Genomic DNA, 18661 nt, shown 5'->3' with positions numbered 1-18661 from the left:
AGTTTGTTAAGTCTCGTAATAGGAGTAGCCTGACGGATGAAAGTAGTAGCTCGTGTGTATCTCTGAAGGTCACGAAATATAAACCTGATGTAAAATCTCTCTCATCAGTGATGCAGCAGCAAAAGTCTCACTGATAATATCAAATGGAGTCATAAAGTTTTCTGTCGGACTATCAGTGTACATGTATACATTACAAAATAAATGTATTTTTCATCATCATATACTGTGTTTTTGTTGCTCGAATGAATTTTATTATTTCTTCAAGGCTCTGCACATACGTACACCTTAAAATTATTAGATAGGATAGGGTCCTAGGAGAATTATATCAGTTAATATGTACAAAAGTGATCACTGAATAAGTGTTAACTGTTATTACTATTAAGTGGCCAAATCCAAGGACTAATAGAGTAGGCTTTGCCCTGGCCTCTCTATACCACCTCTCCTCAACATGAAAATGCAAACTATCCACATGGCTGGGGGACATGTATACAGAAACTCTCTGTATTATCTTTAGTACTTTTTGTAAACTTAAAATTATTCCAAAATAAAAAGTTTACTTTAAAAATGGACCCATTCTTTATTTTATAACCTGTTTATGCACTCAATAGTTAACTGTGAAATTCTGTCTTGAAATGATTTATTTCATTCCATCCTGTGAATGAATCATAGCCCATCTCTCCCATTGTGGGAAATTTAGGTTGTTTCCAGTCCTTGCCCTGTAATAAGAAATGCTGCATACACTTAGTCATTTCCTTAGGATACATTAACACAGTGGAATTGCTGAGCCTGAGCTGCTGACTAGGGACCACATACTGCGCACCATGGGCGTCACTGTTCTAACGCCCTTGATATATGTGAACTTTTGATCGTGACAAACACACTACGGAGAGGTACTGCTCTCATTCTGTTACCATGGGGCAATTTTCAAAGATGAACCGTCAAATTTTCACCAAAGACTGTCAGCCCACCCGGCACCTCCCTGGTGTCCCAGGCAACTGAAGCACACAGATCTATCCCATTTATGCACCACCTCCCATTTGGCTTCAAGTGGGGGCGGCTCCTGTATGTAGCCACTGGAGGCGTCTATGGCACAAGTGCAGGTAGTGCCAGCCCCATGTGGGGTTTCAGCAAGCATCCCAGCAAAAAGCAAAGCAAAATGGTTTAGTGCACTATTCCTAGGGGGTGGAGATGGCATTGGGGAACAGGAATGGGTGAAGATACACATTCTGAAATACCTGGTAGCCACAGTAAGGTCCTTTTTTCCTCCACAAATGGCCATGGGAAAGGAGAAAAAAAGAATTATTGGGCAGTTGTTTTTTAATTCATATTTACTCAGCCACCCACAGGTGGGTGCTATGCTTCTTATTTTACAGATGAGTTCACTGAGGCTTAGAAGTTAAGCGTCTCCCCAAGGCACATGGGGAGCACTAGTGCCAAGAGCTAACCCCAGGTCATCTATCACCAGAACTCATGCCTAATCACTAGGCACACGACTGAATACAGCTGACAACACGGAGGGATTCCTCTCCAGTCTCACAGCAAAGGACCCCCCCGCCCCCCCCAACCTCCGTTCATGGTCAAAGTCCTGCTCTTCTGGGTTCTCGACATTACTCCTGAGCTGAAAAACTTCTCTTGTCCTTATGCTTGTTTTGAACAACACTATTTCCTAACAGTCAGCGATTTCCTAAGAATTCTGGGGTTCACTGGGTTAAAGCAGTCCTGAGTGCCAGTGGCCTCTGTGCCTTCCCTCGGGGGCCGTACCTTCTGCCTGTATTGCCCCATCCTCCACATGGAGCCACCCTGGCCCCACCTCCTTCACGAAGCTCCCTCTTCTCTGCAGTCTGACCTCCTGCGCTACATAATTAGACCTTTCTTTACACTGTGTTTTCCAAAATAGACTCAAGGCAATTTCCAACACATGTCAAAGCACAAAAGCACCAAACATAAAACAAATGCAATTGGGTGAGGTGGGGTAAGAATTCTATTAAGAAACCCTGGCAGAGGAAAGCATAGCCACTGAACACAAGCGGAATTTCCTCAGAGCCAGGGCAAAAAGGAAGACAGTAGGGAACGAAGCATTCCTTATCTAGTAGGAGAATGCAGACCAGCCAAATAGGAAGCAACATTACCTCCTAGGGTGAAGCTCAGAGATTTGCTCCCCAAGTCATTATCTGAGGGACACCATACAATGTAATGACTAGCTCTATAGCAATCTTACCCAAGAGATCTGTGTGACCTGAGGGTGACTTAGGACCTGGGCCTAAGTCTTGTCTTGCCCTCATCCTCTGGTACCTAGTCTTTGTATTTGTCTGTTCTCTGCTGGAGACACCACTTCCAGACTGGGCACCTGGAAGGGTCCTTTTGTGGGAGGAGCTCACCAACAATTGCCCTGATGACTCTAAACACAGAGCTGCCGGCATCCCCTCTGCAGTTACAAATAATGCAATGCCACAGGGCATACGGTGACAGAGCCAGCACACACACACTCCTATTGTCACCCTCTCCAGAACCAGGCGGGGGAATGGGAGGGTAGGGGGGTAATTGACTCCTCTCTCCCACAGTAATTCACCCCTCTGGACCTTCTGGGATAAGGTGGTTCCAAGAGCTTTGCATATCCAATCCATTGGAGCTTTAACACCCACAGCAAGAGAGTCAGAGAGAACAGTGAAATAGAAAAAGGCCTTACCTGAAGTAGCATTCCCCACTCAGGTTCTGCATTGTGACAGAGCAAACCTAGTTGAATTTCTTCTTTCGTTCAGATCCATGGCTCAAAGACTTGTCTGCATCACAAGTTCTTTGAGAATCTTCCTCCTTTCTCAGCAAAGTGTCAAAGCAATTGGCAGTGATGAGGCTGGAGTGGAGCCACAGGCAGGCTCCCTGTGGTTCTGCCATTCCTGGACTGTCTGAACCTCAAAACGCATACACATAACACAGAGATAATAACAGTACTTGCTTCAGATGGTTATTGGACATAAATAACGTATGCAGAACCCACTACACAGTAAGCATTAAATACTAGTATATGTTAAATGACTAATTATGAAAATACAAAAATACAGAATTCTGCACATAATTTCAGAGGTCCATGGACTTCTAGGGGATCCTCAGGTTAAGAATCCTTAGCCCAGTTCCCAAGTCAGTGAGACAATAGGTCTTGCCAATGCCTACATTTTCTCTGTGAACTCCATCAGCATATATGCAGCACCAGTTGTATACTAGGAATCCTGGCCCAGGCCAGTAGATTGGTCACCAGTGTTGTCAGCACACTTGCGGGGAAGGGCCCATTCCCATTCTGCTCATGAGGTGAGATGACTTGCCCAAGGTCTCATGGTGGAGGAGATGCTGCTGTAATCTGTCTTCTGACTCATTTAGCTGTCTTCCTGAGAAAGGACCAGTGAGGCTTCCTGAGGCCCAAAACTGCTCTTCATCCTGCAACACTGTGCACGTGAGAGATCCTAAGATGCACATGCGGGGTCATCAGACGGGCAGTGACTTCTGCACAATCAATTCTGAGTGTGTGTGCACGAGAAAGAACTCATCTGCAGGGCGCTTCCTGCTGGAGAGCTGTGCAAGCTGCTAAACCACTTCAGCAACAAAATCAAGGTGACAGTTTGAGTCCTGCCTCTTGTGTGTGACTTCATGAGTCTCACTGCACCACTCTGAGCCTTGGTTTCCTCATCTGTGAGAGAGGATGACAGTTGCGACTGCTTAGGATGCTTCATGAGGGTTGCTGGCAACCACGATCAACAGTAATTGATATAAATGTGGAGTCTGGCAGAAGGCTGATCAGGACTCAACTTTTGATATTCACAGGGTGAATATCTACATTTTATTACCTGCTGCTGACTCAATGGCCTAAAGCAAACTAAGACCTGACAATCTTACTGTTTGCTAAACATTACCATTGATATGTCTGTTTGCATTCCTAAAGGCAATTGTGTATTCTAGCTAATAAAAGCAGCTGGCAATGGAGCAACCGCTATGGTTAGGCTGTCCTCTGGTTCCCCCGGTAATTAAAAAATTAATATTCCATCTTTTGTATCATTTGTGCGTCAGCCCTCCCTCCAAGTCTTTGAACCCGCGAAAGCCACGCTGGCCGTGGACTCTCGCAGAGGGTCGTGAGGCCGGAGATGTGAAGCCATCTGTTTCCAGATGAAGAAACCAAGCCCAGAGAAGTGAACGAATAACAGCTCACTGGGCTTCTTTCATTTTATTCCTTCACCACACCATGCAGACTGGTTTGACAAATATTTTCCCCGTTTACATGATGATCAAGATAGAGAAGAACATTTTCATGGGACATTAAATAGCTCAGGGAATGAAGAGGCCATAGCAGATAGGTCCCGTTGTCACCTTGAACGACTCTGCAGAGGTGGGGAAGTGGTGAAGCAGGAGAGGAGTTGGCTGGGGAGGATTTAACAAGCCAGTGACAACGCTGCTTCTCCCCCAACAGGAGCCTGAGAGAATGGCGGCCCTGCTCCCCTTGGTTTCAGGGAGCGCAGTCACTTCCCAGGAACCGCACTGGCACTGGCAGCCCTTCCAAAGCACGAGAGTTTCAGTTTAGTCAAACAATTTAAGCTCGTTTGTGGCGGGGAAGAAGTGGATTTATAAAGAAGCAACCAAGGGTGTTAAAGAGGCACCTGAAAAGACAGCCAGAAATCTGGCTTAGGGATTAGAACGACTAGCTTTCTGGGCTGCAGACAACTGTCTGCTCAACAATTATCCAGCCTAGCAGGAAACATATTTTTCTGTGTATATTTGCATCCAAATAGCATGTATTCTGTCTGTTGCATGAAAGTCAAAAAGTTTCTCCTTATAAACTTCATTTAATGCCAACGAGTCTGAGAAGACATCATCACCAGTCTCTCTTCACACAAGCAAACAGGAGCAGAGTATATGATTGGCTGGGATTTGTTGTACATCTCCAGAGCTCCAAGCACAAGCTGCCTTTGGGCTCAAGAAAAGCCTGCATATGAGCTAAAGGTCAAGAGGGTGCAGGCTCATCTTATGAGCACAAACTTGGATCTTCCTACCTCACAGCTCCTAGTGAGCACAAGAAAGGGCTTCCAAGCCAGATCCAGAATTCAATGTCATTTTATTAGCCCAGATCCCCTAAAAAAGAAAAAAAAGCCAAAACAGGGGATGCAAACTTTTACATACTTTATTGATTTAGGGGCCAAACAAGGCAGTATTTGGTCTTTAAGAAAGGCACCTCATTGAAAATACATCACAGTGCTGTCGAGTGATCCCAGTCACAGGATGTGAGGACCGGAAGGACAATCTTTGGATGATGTTGCTTAGGACACTTGCTCATTTATTTGAAAGGCCCCTTCACACACCATGGATGAAAGAAGGCAAGAGCGTAGAGTTGTGGCACACATCGGGTGGTTGCTGAGCACTCACCCATGAGAGCAGGTGGACTGGTAAATCAGTGGTAAGCCGGCAGGGGAGTGAGACCGGCCTGCCCCCCCTCCCCATGACTCCTGTAAACATTTTTTGCTGAGCCACTGCCCCCATGAGCACACCCTGTATCTCTTTCAAATGTGGAGATGATTTTTTGATCACGGGGTGTGGGGAACCAGTGTCAGTAGTCAAGCCCTCCCTGTCCCTGGTTATAGGACAGAGAGGACAACAGTTTGATTTCCTGCATTCCTGGGCTGACAACCCATGAGGTTCTGAGATAAAAGTTGAGGTCGCAGGGCACTGGCTTTAAAAAATATTGTTACCAGTCCAGAGTAAATGAAAAATTGATTCCTTAGAAATAGTACTGCACCTCCTTATTTCTACTTATATCCTTCAATCAGTCTTTAGAAAAATTAATTACACATACTCTTTAAGACTCCTACTATATGCGAAAGAAATCACCTCACTACAACACTGCTGCCCTTCCAATATTTTTTGTGAGCCCTTCACCACACTTGATTCTCCATCCTTACCCTGACCATCCCTCCCCTCTGCCCAGCACCTAAAAGCAGGGATCACGCCGCGGGGTGATGAGCAGTGGTGCAGTCTCGCCTGGCCTTCTGCTACTAGGCTGAAATAGAGAGGAAAACAAGAGAAAACAAAATGGGTTTTTAAAAACTAAGTAAACATCAGAGAAGGCTGGCATGCACGCCCCAGCAACCAAATGCATTAAACACCGGACATTTCTTTGCCAGGTGAAAGCTCTCATGCTTGCCGAGGTTAAGGCTCTGGAATTAAATGAAGCAAAAATTGAATCCTAATCACCCCCCAAAAGGCATACACATTCCCCATATCTAGTTTATACCCACAGCCCAAATATCACACACACGTGTTGTGTGTGTACGCACAGGTAAATGTATATGGAAGGATGACAAATACTTAAGCAAGGATCATGCACATTACAAACATTCAAGGACCTCAACTTTGAGACCAAGTGCCTGCAACTGTCCCCAGTCAGAGTGGAGCAGACTCCAAGATTCACGAGGCCGCCACCTCAATCAGACCAGGATCCCATTCCCTGCAGACAGCTGACAGTTTTGGTTTCACTCCTTCCCAGAAACACCACACACCAGACTGGGCGGAGTTAGTTTACAGCCAGGGACACAAGGAAGAGCAGAGCCAGCAGACACTCGAACCAGAGAGAGAAGCAAGACAGCCACGTACCCACGCTCAGCTTCCAGGCAGAGGACAAGCCCCCTGGAAGTCCCAAGAGAGCAGGAGAGTTCAGGTAGGGGGCACTGGGCACTTGAGAGTCACTGCACTGAGTCAGCAGACGACGCCAGGGCAGGAGGCATTATTTACTGGACCTGCCACTGATTTTCTAATGGTTTTTCCAGAGGCTGCGGCTTTCATGGTCCCTCACAGCAGTCTGTTAATTTGTCCATTTGCCACGAATCGCACCAGAGACCAAAAGGCACAGCATGGAACCCAGGAAATGCTTTACAGTTGGGGAGCTGAGGTTAGGCATAAAGTTGGTTACTGTCATAGGTGATTTTATTTTTGGGTGATCTTTTCTTGGGGAGTCTGTGGCCACCATCATCATGAAGTAAGGGGCGAAGGATTGGATCTGGAAGGGAGAGGGTTTGAGTTTAAAAGGTATACATCTGATCTAAGTTTCATATCCTGGAGAGTGACTGGGTTTGAATAAATTCTAATCAAAACGAATCCAAGAATAGACTACCTCCAAATCAGTGTTCTGTTCACCCTTGGAAACAGAGGCAAAATTAAAAATAAAAATAAAAGCCACTTGGAGGAAGCAGACTGGCTGCTCTCAGATGCCTAGCCTGGGTGTTTAGAAGATAGTCTGAATTTAAAAGGACCTGTCATCTGGTTTAATTCTTTGGCCACATTTGATTTTCAAGCACAGTTCCCAAATGATCCCTACTTTGTAAAACCATGATGCAGACCACAAAAATATCCCAGCTGGGCCTGGCTCTTTCTCTGGTGACACCCTCTTCCACTAATTTCTGTAATCTGTAATTTTAGTACCTTTTGACTTCCATTTGGGGGGGAGGGGTGTGAAATCAATGAATCCTGTCCATACATGGACTCATGAGGCTTTTCACCATGGGCTAGGATAGTGGTCGGCAAACTCATTAGTCAACAGAGCCAAATATCAACAGTACAACGACTGAAATTTCTTTTGAGAGCCAACTTTTTAAAACTTAAACTATATAGATAGGTACATTGTTATTAACTTAATTAGGGTACTCCTAAGGCTTAGGAAGAGCCACACTCAAGGGGCCAAAGAGCCGCATGTGGCTCGCGAGCTGCAGTTTGCCGACCACGGGGCTAGGAGAGAGGTGGAATTCCCTGCAAACAATCTGCCACCAGGAACTTAGGCCCTGCCTGACTACACTTGACGTTGGACTTCTAATCAGCTATTGGAGATGGTGTAAATATCAGGGAATTGATACCTGGCAGATATCTGAGTTAATTTATTTTAGTCAAGAAATCAAATCAAGAGTATGTCTAAAGAAGCAAATAGCTGGGAAAGCCACCTCACCTATAACTTAGAAAGTAGGAGAGTGTACACATACCTGTACCAACACAGACATACAGATGAGATGAGAGTTGCACATACACCAAAGATACATCAAGCAAGTGCTTTTTTAATCAATTCATCAAATGATATTCTAGCTGGCTTGAGGAACCTTCCTTCTGCCTGGTCTGCCATTCCCACCCGCTCTCTCAACAGGGATAGGAAGAAGAAAGAAATTCCTTTATAGACCCAACATTAGATAAACATAACCAAGTCTTTACATGTGGCTTTGGAGAAGGCTGCTAGAATGCTCGCAAACACGACATCAGGGGTCTGGGAGGCGTCGATGGCAGCGTGGATCCCCCGTTTCTTGTAGTATTCCACCAGCGGGGTAGTCTGCGTGTGATAGCCCTCCAGGCGGATTTTCAAGGCCTTCTCATTATCGTCTGATCTTCGGATCAATGGTTCCCCAGTGATCTGAGAACAGGAAGAGCACAATGGAAGGCCGGGACTGTTAGCCAGATGCAGATTTGGGCTGCTCTCTGATCCCAAAGTCCATCAGAGGGAAAAACAGACAATCTAGACCATATCAAAATCAGGGGTGCATTAGCAATTATAATCTTATTTGTCTAAGTATTTCCTGGTTTTACTAGGGTGTCAGCCATCAACAATCTGAAAGTAATAAGTGCAAAAGAACTGAATGGTAGAACTACTATGTGAAATGTGACAAAATGAACACATGATGGCACTGAAATCTGTGTGAGCTAATGAACTTGTCTTACAGAGGTTAACACAAGAAATTCTTACTATTGCTAGCATGCTCTAAAACATACAAAATGGACTACTTATGGCAAATGACACAGTGAATATGTATGAGGCCCTCCCTTTTACACCTGCAAGCAATTAAAGACTGTCATAAGAATGTGACAGTCTAGCCCAGCCGTGGGCAAACTACAGCCCGCTCCGTTTGAAATGAATAAAACTATTGAAAAAAAAGACTGTACCCTTTTATGTAATGATGTTTACTTTGAATTTATATTAGTTCACACAAACACTCCATCCATGCTTTTGTTCCGGCCCTCTGGTCCAGTTTAAGAACCCATTGTGGCCCTCGAGTCAAAAAGTTTGCCCACCCTGGGCTAGCCAAAATATTCTGAATCTGCAGGGCACGGGAGAATCACTAGAGAGAGGACATTCTTCTGAAGGTCAACAAACTTCTGTCCAGTACTATCCTTTCCACCCTGACTGATTCTGGCCTTCCAAGCAGCCCCTCCAATTAATTGGCCATTTAGGTTACCGTGGTGTCTGAAAGGTGCTGTTTTGGACAAAAGGCAGGTACAAACTGGGCTCTGGGAAACAGCTGGCGCTGGTAGCCATCTCCAGGTCGAGCAATAAACCAGCTGGAGAAACGCTGCATAGATGAGCCACAGCCCATGTGGTTTACGTGACTAATATTTCTCATGGTTAAGTTAGTAATACTGGTAGACACAGAGGGGACATGGAAAAAACAAAGAAAAAAAAAAAAGCAAAGAAAGAAAGGAGAGGGAAAGAAAAGGAAATTTTCTGTCCTGAGTCTACATACGTCATCTTTCATGGGCTCCTTTGGGGGGTTGAACTCCTCGTGGTAGGAACGGCCACTCAGGGGGTGAATCAGCCTGAAAGACAGCAAAGGAACACAAGTCAGGTGGCCCCAAAGTATCCCGAACAGCAGGGTCTTCAAGATGATGAGCAGAGTAAGGGAGGCTAGGTACAGGACCTTAATCCAGCAGAGAACGCGGCTAGAGGCAACTCTTGCTTAAGAAGATACTGGGCTTATGCCTGAGTGGGTGTTTTCTATTCTGACCCAACATTACAATGAGTGTCTGGCGGAAGAGCTGGTATAACCACCTAATTCAGGACTTGAACAAGGAACTCTGGTGCTGGTCTCACACAGCCATTCATTCCATTCACCCGTTTATTCAACTGTTACTAAGTGCCTAGTCCAGCCATGGGCAAACTACGGCCCACGGGCTGGATCCGGCCAGTTTGAAATGAATAAAACAAACAAACAAAAAGACCATACCCTTTTATGTAATGTTTACTTTGAATTTATATTAGTTCACACAAAGACTCCATTCATGCTTTTGTTCCGGCCCTCCGGTCCAGTTTAAGAACCCATTGTGGCCCTCGAGTCAAAAAGTTTGCCCACCCCTGGCCTAGTCCCATTCAGGCCTTAAGCTGAATCCAGGGGCTACAGAGCAACCAGTCAAGTTTCCTGCTCACAAGCGGTGCTTAATTCAGTGCGGGACGCAAATGTGGAAATAAATAACCACAATAAACCAGACAATCCCTTAACAGAGATTTGTCTAAAATGCTATGGGGACAGAGGACAGAGAAACCAACCTTATTTCCTAACCTAGTTTGGTTATAAATCCAGAAAGGTGCTACTGGGAAAATATGTGCCATGGATGCACACACCACCTCACGAAGCAGCACCGTTTGGGATCACGTAGATAAAAGCGAGCCCATCCACTGAAGGGCAAGAGTCAAGGTGCTGGGAAAAACGACTCACTAAACAGGCCATGGAATAAACCATGGAATTAGGAGCCCAAGAAGAAGCACGTGTTTGGCACTGGAGCTGCATCTGTGCTGTGCCCCTTAGGCAACATGCCTGTGTTCCTGACTGGGTGCGGCCACGCCACAGGAGCCCAGAAACCTAAGAAGGGAAGGAGGCAGGCCAAACACGGCTCAGCAGCCAGGGCCCACTTGCTCAAGCTCATGTGGTTTCCCAAGTCCGTGCCAACCAAGGTCTGCCTATTTAATTGATGGCAGCTCTCCTCAAGGTCTATTAGACCAGTATGTCCCAACATTTTTCAGCTCTTGGCATGCACAGAAATACAGTACTCAGGTGCTTGCTCCTCCGGGGGATGTATGGCCTCCCCAGACCCGCCTGCTGCTCTGATGGCCAAAGGGATCAATATCTCAGCTCATCATTTAGGAAAAGTCTGTGTTAGACTTCAGAGCTGCAACTGTGTAAAATATGATGTTGTGTTTCAATAACCGCATTTTTGGGGGGTCAAGTGGTCCATTTATAGCATAAGATGGTTCATTTCTAGCACTGGGGAGAGGAGAGGTGATGGCAGAGCAAATTAGCTACACTGAGTGGGCCAGTGACTGCAAGCATGTAAGGTGAGGATGGGCCCTCCTGTATTTCAGCTGTGGGAGACCCAGGGGAGGAAGCGCAGGCCGATCCGCTTATCTAGCTTTCCCTTTGGGAATGGGGTGGCATGAGATGTGGACCCTATTTCTTCACTTCCTGGAGAGCACAGGGCACAGAGCAACCAGCTGGCAATAAGCACGACTCTCTCCTGTCCACCTCTCTACATCTCTTGCTCACTCCCACATTCCCTCAGCTTCCAGTTACAACAATAGTGCTCCTTCCCCACTCACAAACATCATTTAAAGAGGAATGCAAGACTCATTCCTTAAAAGGAAAAAGAGAAAGCCCAATCTCCAAGTTCACAAAACGGAATTGGTCTTAAGTTCCGACTAAAACAGCTCCATGAGTCACAGAGCCTGGCCTTGAGGGGGAGGTGAAGATGTGGAGGGGTCGGGGCTGGGAATCTGCAGTCACTGGGACCTTGAGTGCGGCACTTCAGACACCTGTATTCTCATCCACAGAATGGGACGGTAGGAGACATTAGGCTAATTATACCAGAGAACAAGCTGGTAGGATAATTAGGATACTAGAGAGCCAACACTGAATAGGTTAAAACCCCAAACTACCAACCATACTTATTCAAGAAATAAAATAATGACTCATAAATTTATTAGAAGTGAGGTCTGTGCTCATTCAGAGGATATCTACAGGGATCCTTAGCATGTCAGATTTAAGTAAGATCCACATGAAACTACTAGGTCCTGACTTTTAATTCCAGGAGGCAGAAAGCAGGCTTTGGTGCCAGCTCTGTCACTGACGTGTTGAGGGAACTTGGAAACAACAGTCTGGCTGCCCATTTCCTCCACTGCGAGGGAGGAGTCACACCAAACCACTCACTTCCAAATTGAGAGACTGAGTCTTCTGTTTCGTCTTCTACAACCACCCTGTAGTTTGTTCTTCAGCATCTCTGTCACCAACCAGCCACGCCCAGTTAAAAGCCTCCACTTCACATGTGGGTCAGTCAGGCTGCTAGGTGGAGTCCTTGTCTGTTTCTCCTTTCCCCATTTAGCCTGTATGCCAGGACCAAGCTAATGTTCTTAGAATGTTGTTTTTGCCACAATACCTAGTAGCTTAAGAACATGCCACGACTCCTGACTCTGTCACGTCCTTGGCAGACCTTCCCCAGTCTAACTCCCACCCTCCCTTCCCAACAGCACTCATTCTACTGCCCAGCCCCCCAGGCCATTCCTCTAACTCTGTACAGACCCTTGCCACCAACCCCAGCTAGAGTCCCTCCCCCAATCCATACTCATTCTGGCCTCTACTCCCTTTGGGAAAGCCAACAAAATTCTCTTTATCCAGGAAGGTCAAGTCTGACATACACCTCTCCAAGGCAGCCTTCTCTCCCTCCTCCCAAACTCTCTTCTTGGACTTCCTACTACACTAACAGCTCCAGTTTCAGGTATGGTTTGTAAACTCCGAGGTCAAAGATGGGCATGTTGTTGTTCTTCTATACCAGCGGTTCTCAACCTGTGGGTCGTGCCCCTTTTGGGGGTCGAACGACCCTTTCACAGGGGTCGCCTAAGACCACCGGAAAACACATATATAATTACATATTGTTTTTGTGATTAATCACTATGCTTTAATTATGTTCAATTTGTAACAATGAAATTGGGGTCACCACAACATGAGGAACTGTATTAAAGGGTCGCGGCATTAGGAAGGTTGAGAACCACTGTTCTATACCCTCTCCTGCTCCCTGCCCCAGAGTCTACTACTGTGCTGAACACAAAGCAGGCACTCAAGAAGCTGGCCCGAATGAATTAAAGGTCCCCAATGTCACCTATTACTATTAACATTTGCTTTGCATACGAGGGACCCAGGCCTGGTAAGTCCCATCTTATCAACCCTACCACTGTATCAACTTTGTCTACCCTGTGCCAGTGGGGGTTCAAAGGAAGAAAAGTTCCTGTATTGAAGGAGCCCATGGAAGAGCTAGGAACATGAAACCTGGACGCTTGAAAAGAAAATTAACGTAAGATGATCCCACTGTGTCTAATATAATCTTACAGGAAACTACCTGTATCATGCACTCTGCTGTCTGTTTACATGCCCGCCTCTCTCCTTGAAGATTTGGACTGCAGACACATGGAAACAATGTTCAACCTCATTAGGAAATCAGAGTAATAAAATTTACAATAAGAAAACAGTTTCCCCTTAATTAAATCCAAGAATTTACATGTATTATGATGATCACAGCATCAACTTAAAAGTGAACAACTGGAAGAAACACAAATGTACAACAATAAGGAAACGATTAAGTAAATGATGGTTCATCCATGAAAAATTATACAGGCAATAAAAATAATGGTCATCATGCCGAAACCGGTTTGGCTCAGTGGATAGAGCGTCGGCCTGCGGACTGAAAGGTCCCAGGTTCGATTCCGGTCAAGGGCATGTACCTGGGTTGCGGGCACATCCCCACTGGGGGATGTGCAGGAGGTGGCTGATCGATGTTGCTCTCTCATCAATGTCTCTGACTTTCTATCCCTCTCCCTTCCTCTCTGTAAAAAGTCAATAAAATATATTTAAAAAAATAAAATAAAATAATGGTCATGGATGTCTGGTTCCATGACGTATGCTGACCACCTTCCTGAGATTCCATTAAAATGGCCACGGAATATAAAAGCTAAAGCCCACAATAAAAAAGGGGTGGGAGGATCTATTAGTGGCTGAGAGCTTTCAACACATTTCTGGGAGACACAGTGCAGATGGCAGAGTGATTAGTAAAACAGGACAGAGGAAATTGCCTGCGATCTTTTAGAACCAACTCGCTTGGATGCAGTGCATTTGTGTTCAATGTTGACTACACTAGAGAAACAAGCACTTTAAAACAAAACATGCACAAACACGAAATAACAGTGGTTTTGGCAACAGTGGCTGCTTCCCAAGTGGGGGTGAGTGGAGCCCTTCCCCACCCCCTCACAACCCCTACATTTTCTAAACTTTGTGTAGATGGTCATATTATTTGTATAATTAATAAAAACCCTACAGCAAGGTATGGCAATTCCAACTGAAATCAGATTTTTAAAAGCATTAAAACAGAGGTACACATGGAAAGAATTTAGCACTTCTTAAGCACCTACTATAAGCAAGGCTTTGAATGATGCACTTTATATGTTACACTAGAGGCCCAGTGCACGAATTTTGTGCACAGGTAGGGTGCTTAGTGGCTGCCAGCTGTGGCCTCCCTTTGTTCTGCACTGCCCCCCTGTGGTCAGCGCACCTCATAGCGATTGATCGAACTCTCGGTTGGTCAAACTCCCAAGAGGACACTTTGCATATTAGGCTTTTATATATATATAGATAACATGCACAGTAGTTCCTCAAACAGGTATTATTAACCCCACTCTAAATGTGAAGAAACAGCCTCAGAGAGATTAAGTCACTTGCCTAGAATCAGAGTAAAAGGGTGACAGGACTGAGATGTCTGACTTCAAATCCCTTACTCTTCTTTCCACATCCCATTCCATCACCACCTCAGCAGATATCACCAAATAAAATCAATCTGAGTTGAAATGGCATTAAACTTCATGACTGGGGTTAGGCAAGAGCAGTTCCCATGGTTGGATGAATCTCTGAAGAAGCATGAAAAGAAGGGACCTTCTAGGGACAAATACCTTCCTGTAATTCTCCGGATCAGCAGGGAGTCTGGGATGCGGAATTCAATCACAGAATCAAGCTTCTCTTTCCTCTTCTCCATGAGGTCGTCAAGCTGTAAAAGAGTGTGTGTCCCACCTAAGCTACCGGAGCTTGATCAGACCCATTTCCCTCAAAGGAATTAAGAGATTAAGGGCCAGAGTTCATTATCATGCAGTGGTGATACAAAACAAACCCACTCACCATTTCTGCCTGCCTCACAGTCCGGGGGAAGCCGTCTAGAAGAAAACCATTTTTGCATGGAGGGGTGTCCAAATTCTTCTCAATGAGTTCCACGACCATTTCATCACTCACCTGAAAGTCAAGGACAAAATAGCCTTGGGTTTAAATCCATAAACTAGGTCAGTGGTCGCCAACCGGTGGTCCGTGGACCACTGGTGGTCCATGAGGTCCGAAAGGTTGGCAACCACTGAACTAAGTGACATTAACCCAATTGCAGGGTCACAAGTTTGTGTCTATATAACCTGACGACTGCAGGAGATGGTGGGGGTTGACCAGAATGCAGAAAGGCTCCAACTTTCCTGTTTCCCAATCTTGATTAGGCTCACAGTAAAGTGACCCGGGCCACCCTGGACATGACACAACAGAGAAGTTCACTGATTGGCAAGATTGGATTGGCACCAAGGAGCTGAGGAGCCAGCCCAACACACCTTTGAGCCTTTGTGAAAACCCCAATGAGGTCCCCTCCCAGCTTTCAAAGACTGGTTTTCCTCTTGGGCCTTCAGAGAAAAGGTTCCCTGCTAGTATTACAGTGACGACTGCCCATCTTGGTAGCTAATGCTCTTATCTCCCGGGACCAGCTGTGAACTTGGGGACAAAGTGTAAGCTTTGCAACGAAGTGAAGGTTGGAGATAAGTAATCTCATTGCCACATCCCAACTTTTTCTCAGTACAGGATCTTCTGCCAAGACCCAAAGTCCAGAATAGCTAGCTTTCTAGCTTGACAGGGCCTCACTGACATGAACGGAAAGCTGGAAGCAAACGGGCAAACGGACAGGTGGTCAGGGGTACCATTCCATACCGGCACTGAAGCTCAAAGCCTGACAGGAAGTATCAATTTGGGAGTGGAGGCAAAGTCCAGCACCTTCCCTTCCATGTTAAATAAGATATAAAAAGGCCAGAGGACCAAGCAAAATATGACTTCTAAAGGTGATTTGCGGAAGCCATGTCCCAGAATAACTGTTACAATTAAGCTCTGGCACTAATCAATGATTTAGTAAATATCAGATTGTGTATTTCCAATCAGATTAACTGGACTAGAAACAAGAGAAAATACTATTATATCTCCCAAACAGGAAGGACTACATCTGTCAAAAGCAATTCCTCTGATAGCGACACAGAACAGTTACAGAAGTAGATTAAAACCACCCTGTGGCTCCTAACTCCTTTCTTTAACACATCCTTGAGTTCTGGCCTAGTGATGACAGTTTCATTTTTGGCCCTAAAAATTGGGTATATTACACATTGCATCAGCACAGAGGAACCTCCAGAATACTGTGAATAAAATAAGTGCCACAAATTCAGAACAAACCAAGTAACCTGCTGCTCTAAAAGTTCCTATGATGTGCCAGTTTGTTCAAACGCCCTGGAGTACAGGGCTGTCCAACAGAACTTTGTAGCGATGGAAACATCCTGTATCTGTGCTGGCAAGCAAATGCATGACATGTAGCAAGTGAGACTGGGGAACTGGCTTTTACGTGAAATTGAATTTAAATAGCTCCCTGGGACTGGTGGCTACCCCAGGAGGCAGTGCGGATCTAGACGCTGGGGAATATCAACGTTCACCGGTACCACCAAACCTACCAGCTTCCCGGCATCCATAGTCGCCTTCAGTTTTTTCCCCAGCTCCGAGCCAGAAGCCACCATGGCCCTCAGCATGTCCCCAGTTGCCAGATGGCAGACACAGAAGTTTTTGGCCAATTTGGGTGCCTGTGGAGGGAAAACAAAACCAAAATCCAGTTACCACTGCAGGCCCTGGAGTCAGACTTCCTGGGTATGAACCTGACCCTGGGACTTACTGGCTGTGTGAATTTTGGCAAATGCCAATTTCCTTGCCTGTAACAGAGATAAAAGCACCTGTAGTATAGTCTAACATATAATGACATGATATAATACATGTAAAGCACTTAAAGCAGTGCACCTAGCACACAAGACGCTGTCACAAATATTAGCTATTTTCACTCCTTCTGCTAGATACATTAGTGACAGATCAGCCTCAGTTTCCCCATTACAAATGGGAAGAATAAAAAAAGTAGTATCAATACTTCACATGGTTACTGTGAAGTTTGGGTTCAAGTATATAAAGCACAATGCCTGGCATGTAATGTGTTGAATGAATATTTGCCAAAGGATTGAATGTGTGATTGTCAAGTGCTATGGCCACTGGAGGCAGCCGGGGCAAGGTGAAGAACACAGGTTTCCCCCAGGCAGACAGTTCTTCCCCTTCCCTGGCACTAGGTAGCTGCATTATCTTGGCCAAATCACTTAACCTCCCAGAGGCTCAATTTCCTCATCTGTTTAAAATGAAGGAAAAAGGCTCCATCAAGGAAGGTAGCTGTGAGGATCAGATGAAATATATACAAAGAGCACTGAAAAACAGTAAGCACTTGTTAGTTTTAGGAGGCAGTAAGGCCCTTCAGCTAAGAGCATGGGCTTGAGAATCAAATGACCTGGGTTTCAGACTTCAGGCCTGCCAATGACTAGACAGATATGTTACTTGAGAGAAATTATATCACCTTTCTACGTTTCAAATTTCCTCTAAGTAAACTGGAGATGGTAATAGTACCCACACCACTGGGTTGATGAGATTATACACATTTCAGCATATGCAGGGCCAGGCTCATAGTAAGTGCTCAGTGAACATTAGCCATGACTGTAACCCCTGACCTAAGCCCATATTCATTTTTACAGAAATGAATTTACCCATTCATCATATTGATGTCTCTTCCAAGAACCCTCCTGGGAGCCAAGGAAACAGATGAATAGGAGACAGAGATTCTGTCCTCTGTGAGCTCATAGTTTGGTGGACTACACGTCAGATTGAAGACCAGAACAACAGGAGACCCTGGGCGGTTCAACATTGGTTGTGAACAAAACAAACAAAAAAACTGCAGAACTCATGAGGAATAGCATCAATTCAAGGAGCTTAATAATTAGCTTTCTGGCTCACTTGTTTTGTTAAAAAAGTGGGCTTGGATCCTTGTTCAAACCAGTTACTGGGAGTTTTTGTAGGTGCACATAATAAAAAATAGATGGGACCCAATGCAGCAAATTCTGGTTTGTGATTCATGGAATGATTCAGTTCAAGCAAAGAAATAACTTCATAGCAAAACAGAACCTCCAGTGAGTTGTTAAAAGCTCTGGAAAACAAATGAAGGTCAGGGCCCTCTACCTTCTGGTCTTCCAGACTGGCCCAGTGGCCACACACCCAGAGAACTGTGCTTGTCTGCCAGTCTTCTCCTTGGTTGTTGAATTAACTTGGGTGAAAAGTGTGAAGGTCAGGCTTGTTCAAGGGGAAAGGCTGACGAAAACACCAGAAAAGTGCTGTCAGCAGCACAAAACCTAACTGTTATTTGTATCCCCCGCTCACTCTCCCACCCCCAAACTACAGGGCTCTGGGCTGTTCCAGGTGCCACAGGGAAGAATGCTCCAATAGGGAAGATATGGCATTGCAGACTAACGCTTTATTCTCTGCTGCTGCAAGGGAGTCAGGGTGATGGGCTGCAAAGAGCTCAGACTTTGGAGTCAGACAGCCTTGCACCTGAATTCTGGCTAAAGCACTCAGCATCTGTGTGACCTTGGGCTAGCTAGTTACTTAACTTCTTAGAATCTCAGTTTCCTCATAAGTCAAATGCAATT

At 45.4% G+C, this 18661-nt stretch overlaps 2 protein-coding genes across 5 annotated transcripts in view; both read right to left on the bottom strand.

Moving 5' to 3' along the window:
- The window catches only part of RNF19B (ring finger protein 19B), a 65294-nt gene extending 62561 nt beyond the window's left edge, over nt 1-2733 (bottom strand). For both annotated transcript variants that reach the window (XM_015572819.1, XM_015572820.1), the window contains exon 1: nt 2687-2733. In XM_015572819.1, the coding sequence (XP_015428305.1) occupies nt 2687-2718 (32 nt within the window). In that variant the 5' untranslated portion in view covers nt 2719-2733. The remainder of the gene's footprint in view (nt 1-2686) is intronic.
- Nucleotides 2734-5143: 2410 nt separating this feature from the next.
- AK2 (adenylate kinase 2) overlaps nt 5144-18661 on the bottom strand; it is a 20207-nt gene continuing 6689 nt past the window's right edge. The window contains exons 2-7 of one of the 3 annotated variants that reach the window (XM_006777354.2): nt 16607-16732; nt 14988-15098; nt 14765-14859; nt 9528-9600; nt 8227-8422; nt 5144-6034 (exon numbers count right to left, since the gene is read on the bottom strand). In XM_006777354.2, coding sequence (XP_006777417.1) covers nt 6030-6034; nt 8227-8422; nt 9528-9600; nt 14765-14859; nt 14988-15098; nt 16607-16681 — 555 coding nt within the window. In that variant the 5' untranslated portion in view covers nt 16682-16732 and the 3' untranslated portion in view covers nt 5144-6029. Of the gene's footprint in view, nt 6035-7877; nt 8423-9527; nt 9601-14764; nt 14860-14987; nt 15099-16606; nt 16733-18621; nt 18647-18661 lie in introns of those variants that run through there. The other 2 variants (XM_015572851.1, XM_015572850.1) reach the window with 2 other exon arrangements.

This window comes from Myotis davidii, unplaced genomic scaffold (assembly GCF_000327345.1).
Source record: "Myotis davidii unplaced genomic scaffold, ASM32734v1 scaffold88, whole genome shotgun sequence".
Classification (NCBI taxonomy): domain Eukaryota; kingdom Metazoa; phylum Chordata; class Mammalia; order Chiroptera; family Vespertilionidae; genus Myotis; species Myotis davidii.
Note: the sequence above shows the minus strand (reverse complement) of the source record. Positions and strands in the feature narration are given on the sequence as shown.